The 7560-nt window shown below is 52.2% G+C and overlaps 2 protein-coding genes across 5 annotated transcripts in view; one reads left to right on the top strand and one right to left on the bottom strand.

Moving 5' to 3' along the window:
- FAM227A (family with sequence similarity 227 member A) overlaps window positions 1–593 on the bottom strand; it is a 47373-nt gene extending 46780 nt beyond the window's left edge. For 2 of the 3 annotated variants that reach the window (XM_073326452.1, XM_073326445.1), the window contains exon 1: window positions 286–593. The gene's annotated coding sequence lies outside the window, so the exon portion shown is untranslated. The other variant, XM_073326458.1, reaches the window with a different exon arrangement.
- On the top strand, window positions 170–7408 carry CBY1 (chibby 1, beta catenin antagonist). 2 transcript variants are annotated; one of them, XM_073326553.1, is made up of 5 exons: window positions 170–680; window positions 2441–2560; window positions 3202–3307; window positions 3391–3506; window positions 6549–7408. In XM_073326553.1, the coding sequence occupies exons 1-5, from the start codon at window positions 627–629 to the stop codon at window positions 6627–6629; spliced, it is 477 nt and encodes a 158-aa protein (XP_073182654.1). In that variant the 5' UTR covers window positions 170–626; the 3' UTR covers window positions 6630–7408. The 2 variants fall into 2 exon arrangements, with proteins under 2 accessions (XP_073182654.1, XP_073182664.1); XM_073326563.1 differs by having other exon boundaries at window positions 619–694.
- Window positions 7409–7560: the final 152 nt, after the last annotated feature.

Consider the following 7560-nt stretch of genomic DNA (forward strand, 5'->3'; position numbering starts at 1 on the left):
GGACGCAGCCCGGGCGGGAAAGAGGCCCCGGCAGGCTGCCGGGGTGGCGCTGGCCGCGCACGGCTCACCTGAGCGCTCGCGCGAGCCCCCAACCAGCGCTAGGCGGGGGAAGTCTCCAGTGAGGGCTCATTATTACTAGGCGTCCCTCTATCACCATGGTAACCCTGCGGCGCAAACCATTCTCCTCCGCACTCCGAAGGGAGCGACCGCTGCCACTGGTGCGGGAGGAGGGAGATAAGGAACTCGAGGTGAGGTAGAGAGAGAATGCTGTTGGCTCGCACTCACCTCCCTATTCCATGGTACTGTCTAGCTTCAGAGTCTCCCCCCGCGTGACCGTTCGCGAGTCCGACACTACCATTCCGGGCTGGGGAAGGGGGGGGTCTGACATCTGATACCGGCTCATTCCTCTGAACTCTCTCAAGGGCTCTGAATACGGATCGTTCCATTCATGAACAGACCCCTGGGGAGAGGATGTACTTTAACGTATGCCCTCATACAGAATAACGTTCTACCGGTTCCCGGCCTTGCCCTCTCCCCAGTGGTAGAATCCTAATCTCTTCCACCGAAGTGGTACAGACCGTTCCCCCGCCGCAAACAACTGCGGACTTCGAAGGCGTCAGATACGCATGCGCAGGACGGCTAGCCGTGGACAACAAGGCAGAGTGGGGCGCTTGGTGCAGGTGAGGCGAGGATGGTGAGCTTCCCTGCCGCGCGGGTACTAGAAGGGTCGCGGGGGACCCGGATGTTTCAGCCTCGTTTTGATCGAAAGAGACAATCTCCACTGACACCCCAGCATTCCCCTTCCGCCCCTCCCCCCCGACACACGCGCGTGTCTCCGGCTCGTGGCTGGGCAGCCGGTGACTTCGCGCCCTCCCACCCCCAGCGTGGGCACGTGCCGCCCAGCCGTGAGGAGGAGCGAGGGACACCCCAGGGGATAAGCCCCCGCCGGGGCCTGGAAGCCTAGCAGCCCCCCCTGCCCTGCTCCCCAAGCCGGGCTGCCTCTGCACGGCTGGGCACTCCCCAGGCAGGGTGGGCGGCACAGCTCCAAGCTGCGCCTTGACACACTCTTGCCTCTGCCCTGAAGGAGCCTGGCACTGGCCGACGACACCCCCTAGAGCTGGTCCCTGCCCGTGGAGCCCGGCTGCCACGCGATGCTCCCTGAGGTGCTCACTCGCTGCTGCCCTTGCACTCCTGGATCTGCCTCTGCTCCTGAGGAGCCAGGGCAGCGGTGAGCAAGCATCTCAGGGAGCTCCTTTGTGGGAGAGGCAAGAGCACATCAAGGCACAGCTTAGAGCTGTGCTGCCCGCCCTGCCTGTGGAGTGCCCGGCTGTGCAGAGGCAGCCCAGCTCAGGGAGCAGAACAGGGATGGCTGCCAGGCACCCAGCTAGCGTCCTGGCTCCCCCAGTGTGGAGAGCCAGGGGCCTGGGCAGGCTGGGTGGCTCCCATCTGCTTCCAATCTGCCAGCTCCTGGCAGGAGGTGACCGTTCTCAAACTGTGGGGCAGGGGGATACCACATAGTTTGAAAACCTTTATGCTAAGGAAGACAAATCTGGGGGGGACATTATGTGACTCCATGTCACCTCTGGTTTGGGGGGCAGTGCCCCCCTGCTCTCCCCAATCTCTGCCCCTGCGTAGAAGGTAAAGAAAATCCAGTCCTGGGGAATTGTGGGAAGGGACTGAAGGATTAGTAGCACCCAAATTATGTAACCTGGGTTACAGTTCGCCTCCACACTGCAAAGGGTGGGTGTCACAGCCTGAGTTAAAGCAGAACCCAAGCTCTAATCCCCACCCAGGCAAGCAAATCTGGATTCAAAGCCACTCCAAAAGCAGGTCAAAGGTTTTTGTGTGGTGACAGTACGGGGTTTAGGGCTAAAACCCAGTTAAGAGACTGGGTTCACCATGCAGTGAAGACATCCCCTGAAAGGGACTACTTACTCCAGGCAGATGAGGCTATTCTAGGGTGAATGCTTCATATGAAGCTTTGTTCTTTTTAAAGTGGGACTGAACAAAGCTCTGAAAATGTACTTGGGGTTTCTGGTTTTAGAGTACAACTGATTAAAATTGATACAATTCCCAGCTGATCAAATATTTGAGGAAACCAGTAGGTTTCTATAAAATAGTAACTGAAAATACTCTTATAATTACAATATGTACACTCAGGAAGACACTTTCCAGAAAGAGCCTAAAAGATTCTCGCTCACTGAGGGCTCATTCCTAGGTCTTAAGAAGAGTTAAACAGTGATTTTAAATATATCCTATCATTTTACTTTTTAAAAGCCATAATTTGTCTAAGCATAAATACTGAAAATTGGAACCAACAAACACCAGAAACTGGAACTCCTAAATATTCTATAGGGAATCATCCTGTGGTGCGAGGTTGGATAGATAAGAAATGTCTGAGCTTTTCTTTCTATGTTTTGTCCTTGTATCTGGAAAACAGGGCAAGGCAGCAGAAGTGAGCAGGCTTGGAGATTGGAAAGCCATGCCTCTCTTTGGGAACACGTTCAGTCCAAAGAAAACCCCACCTAGGAAATCAGCCTCCCTCTCCAACCTGCACTTGGTAAGTGCGGGATTCTAGGGATCTTCTATCAACCCTTTAAGAACAAGGGACAGGTAATCTGCCTTAAAAATGTTATTGTAACAACTCTCATAACAAAGTATTAGACACTCCCCCCACACACACAGAGTCTCTCCACTCTCATATTCCCATCTGTTTCTCCTTCCTCTTCTGGTCCAGAGTCATGACCACTTACTGATGGCTGGATAGTGAGAGAAGAAGTGGAATCTTTAGTTAGTGGCATACTTCACTCCATCTTCAGTCAGAAGCCAGATTCACGGCACCTGAAACTTCTAATGTGTGCTTTTAATACAGACGGCAGTGGGGCAGGGGCTTTCCTTACAGTTGGCACCAAAGATAGAGTAGGACCCAGAGAATGAACTCCCCTCATGTCCCTAAAGATAGCTCTTTTAGTTCAGGGGTGACATATGTTGGAAGGAGACTCTGTATAGGTGTGTGTGAGACAGAAGCTTGTACTGCAGCAGCATGTGCAATGTTAATAATAGGACATCAGATTCTATGGCCACTGATACAGCACCTTTCACAAGAATGCCAGTCACTTTAAAAAAAAAGTGAAGGTGTGAGGGAAAGTATGGAGAGAGAAAATGAAAATTTTAGAAAACATTGATTTTTTTTTTCTGCAGCTGGACAGATCGACCCGTGAAATTGAGCTGGGCCTGGACTATGGCACTCCCAACATGAACCTCACTGGACAGAGTCTGAAGTTTGAGAATGGCCAGTGGATAGCAGGTGAGGAGCTGCTCCTGTTGCTTTGGTCTGGGAGAGTTGTGGAGTTACATGATGATTATAACTTTGGCCTGTCTCTCCTTTAGAGTCAGGGAGCAGCAGTGGGGATCGCAGGGAGACACAGCGCCTGCGCAAACGGAACCAGCAGCTGGAGGAAGAGAACAATCTCCTGCGTCTGAAAGTGGATATCCTGCTGGACATGGTGAGGATGGGGAGATTCACCTCTCTGAAGTGACCAGAAATGCCCCTGAGACAGAGTGAAGAGCTCTGGGTCATCCCAAAAACACAGGTCCTAATGCCAACCTGTGTCCCTGCTCCCATTCACACTGAGCCCTACCCCGCTGTTAGACACACTTAACACAGTAGTGATTGTGCAAGAGTGAAGATTGACCTCATCCACTTCCTCCCCAAGGGGAGGAGAAGGTCCAGGTCCCTTCAGGAGAAGAGCTGGATTACAGTGAGTACCATAGTTGAGAGGAGGAGCCTGAACATCTGGATGATATAGGAAGACTTCCCCCATACCTTGAGTGTTTTCCATTTTCTATTTGTATATTAGTATCTTCTGCTTGTCACTATTGGGCTTCTGCAGTCAGTGAAATGAAGACCTTGACCATTCATGGTCACTTGAGATCTTAGGTTCCATAAGGCCTTCTTTTTTGCAAGAGTAATGAAAAAGATCTTTCATCTCCACCCCATAGTCTTTCACCCCAAAGACCATTATAAACTGAAATACAGCAATACACAGGGGTCACAGCTTCCATGGAAAAAAATGCAGCCACTCCTGGAGTGAAACATGGTAACTATTTAACAAAGTAAGAATGTTAACCGATATGTCAGGGGTGGCCAAATTTACTGAGCCTCCAAGTCATGTTCGACAATCTTCAGAAGTTCAAGAGCTGAGGCACATCTGCTGGGGCTTGGGGCTTCAGCCCTGTGGCGGGGTGGTGCCCTGCAGAGAGGGGAGTCTCAGGGCTTCAGCACGGTCCTGCTGAAGCCTCAAACCCTGGCCGGTGCACCCCATAGGGTTGAAGCCCTGAGACCCCCACTTCCTGCTGAACAGAAGCCAGAGGCAATGCGCAGGATGGGGGTACGTGGGGTCACATGCCCCCCAAAATCTGCTAGGATTTGCTGACCCTGCTCAGTCACATGGCGCCACCGGGCCCCCTCCCTTCACAGCAGCTGCTGGAGCTGGCAAGCTGGGATTGCAGTTGTGAGGAGAGGCAGCGGCAAACAGCTGGGAGTTGCAGGGAGAACTCCTGAGGTTAAGAGGGAGGCGTGCCTGGGAGGGCGTGACTCAAGCTGTTGGGAGGGGTTGAACCTTTAAATTGTGACCTCCCCCCACTCTCAGGCACCAGTTGTCTCTAGCAGAAGCCCCAAGCTCCCCCGCAATCTGGTAGGTGGAGAATGGGGGTATTGTGGGGGGGTCTGTGAGCTGCACTTTAACCCCGTGCTATGTCATCCTGACGAAATAGCAATTTGGGTAATTACATTCTCCTTCCCTAAATTCCTTCTGCAGTTTCAGTTAGAAAGATGCTGTTGTGGTTAAAGCACAGTCAGGAGGTCTGTGCTCTCCATAGTGTTTCTGGGTGGCCTTGGGCAATTCAGTGAACCTTCATGCCTCAGTTTCCCTCTCTGTAAAATTAGAGTGATATTTCTCTACCTCACATGGGTGAAAGCTAATTCATTCATGTTTGTAAATCTCTGCAAGGTCATTGGACACAGTGTGCTGTGAAATCCAAAGTATTAATTGCGGAAGCTCTTTCTCACTTCTTTCTAAAGCTGTCGTATAGTGTGTTACAGACTCAGAACCTGCTGAGTTCCACCCCAAAGGCACTTGTGTATCTGTGGTGTATGTCTGTAAAGTGCTTAGGGATCCTGCTGGGTGTAAGGGACTTCAGAGATATGTTAGATCAGGGATCAGCAACCTATGGCACGTGTGCCAAAGACGGCACGCGAGCCGATTTTTAATGGCATGCTGCTGTCTGTTGGGGCCCAGCCACTGGCGTCGCTCAGCACCCGCTGCCGAACCCAGGCTGGGATCCCAGTGCCATTAAAAATCCAGCCCACCCCAGCCTGCTCTCCCCCCCCCCCCCCCAGGGCAGGGTGAAGAAGCTTGGTCCTGCCAGCTGCTGCTGCAGAGCAGGCAAGCTCCCCCAGCCGTGCTGGGTTCTTGCCCCTCCTCCTCTCCCTCCCTGCTGCCGATCAGCTGATGGACCTTGCGAGGGACGGGGAGAAGAGGTGGGACAGGGCCTTGGGGAAGGGGGGTGGAATCAGGTCATATCCCCTCCAGCCCCCTGCCATGAGCCACTCTGGGCAGGGGGCTGGGAGCACCCCCACAACCATAGTCCACACTCCCAGCCCTCTGCCCTGACCCCTGCACCCCCCTCACACACACCCCAGCCTCCTGCCGTGACCCCTGCATCCCCCCACAACCCTAGCCCTGACTCCAGCACCCCCCACACATACCCAGCCCCCACACCCCATGCCCTGACTCCTGCACCCCCCTCACGTGCCCTCTGCCCTGACTCCTGCACCCTCCTCACACACTCCAACCCCCAGCCTGCTCCTTCACCTCCAGCTCTGTGCTCAGTGCACTCCCACCCTCAGTTCAGTGCAGAGAGAGAGAGGAAGAGAATGGGCTAGAACCAGAGAGAAGGTACGTACCCACTCTATGTGGGCAGGGCCGGGATCCCAAACCTGCAGTGGGCTGAGCGGGGCCAGCAGCCAGGACCCTGGCTGGCAGGAGGCGGCAGACGGAACTCCAGACTGGCAGCTGGCTGAGCCGCTCAGCCCACTGCCGGTCTGGGGTTCTGGCTGCCCGGCCCTTGCCGGCCGGGGTCCCGGCCGCAGGCCCCGCTCAGCCTGCTGCCAGCCTAGGTGAACAGAACCCCAGGCTGGCAGCGGGCTGAGCGGGCCAGCAGCGTAAGATCAGCATTTTAATTTAATTTTAAATGAAGCTGCTTAAACATTTTGAAAACCTCGTTTACATACGACAATAGTTTAGTTATATAATATATAGACTTATCGAGAGAGACCTTCTAAAAAACGTTAAAATGTATTACTGGCACGCGAAACCTTAAATTAAAGTGAATACATGAAGACTCGGCACCCCACTTCTGAAAGGTTGCCGACCCCTCTGTTAGATAGTACTTTCCTTATTCTGATGTATATTTTATAAAAACAATACTCCATGGGGATGTGAGGGATTATTCTTACTCTTATTCTTGTCTGCTCTTGGTTGCAGCTGTCTGAGACCACAGCTGAGTCCCATCTGATGGAGAAGGAGCTGGAGGACCTGAAGAGTCACAGCCGGAGGAGGAGGTGAACAACAGCAAGAAACAGGGGGTTAGGGGATGGGCGAGCAAGGGAATTTGGTTTGAAATCTCCATCACGCATGCAAGCAGGGCTGCTAAAGCTGAAGGGCTCTTAAAGCCTGGCTGGGACAGCTTCATTGTCTTGGTAGCACATGGTGATATTACAGTCCACTAGACAGGTAGCCAAGTTCCCAGGCTTGAAATGTTAATGCGGCCTCCAACCAGAAGGCATCTACTATACTACTCCGTAGAGCTGACGCAATGCTCTTGATAAGTCACCGTAGGACATGTTCTGTAGCGATGAACATCTCTTTCTGCCCAGACCACTCCTCACTTCTTTTCCTCTATAGACCTGCCACTCAAGGCACAGAGCCCTTGGTGGAAGCACATGTTGATAATCTGTTTTATCAAGGAGTGCTGGGCAAGAGTCCTTTCTATACTGTGAGCAGAGGAGTATTTGTGAGTGGATGGTAGGGAAGATATCTTTGTATATGTGCACGGCCTTAGTGTCTCTGGTTTGCAGCTTCTGTATGGGTCTCCTTGCTAATATCTTTGATCTCACAAGCTTCGGATTGGCCTTTCCCCAACTCCTGTTCTAAAAATCAAATAACATCCTAAACTAAAACAGTCTTTCCATTTTCAGATATTTATTATTATTATTTTTGTACAAACCACTAACTGCTTCCTGCTGTTGGCAGGTGGGTTTCTGGAATTGTTTGTTCTCCTGAGTGTTTCTTACATTTGTATAAAATGAAAACAAATTAAAAAAATTGTATAAAATTAAAACAAACCACATTTGTGAATCTGTTACGTTCTTGCTAAGGTTGGGATCAGGTTACCGCCCCCCCACCCCGCACATGCACTCTTAAAGCCCTAACTGAAAACAGGCCCCAGAATGTTAGATGCTGCACAGACATGTAGTGAGAAACAGTCCTTGCCCTG

This window comes from Lepidochelys kempii, chromosome 1 (assembly GCF_965140265.1).
Source record: "Lepidochelys kempii isolate rLepKem1 chromosome 1, rLepKem1.hap2, whole genome shotgun sequence".
Lineage (NCBI taxonomy): Eukaryota > Metazoa > Chordata > Testudines > Cheloniidae > Lepidochelys > Lepidochelys kempii.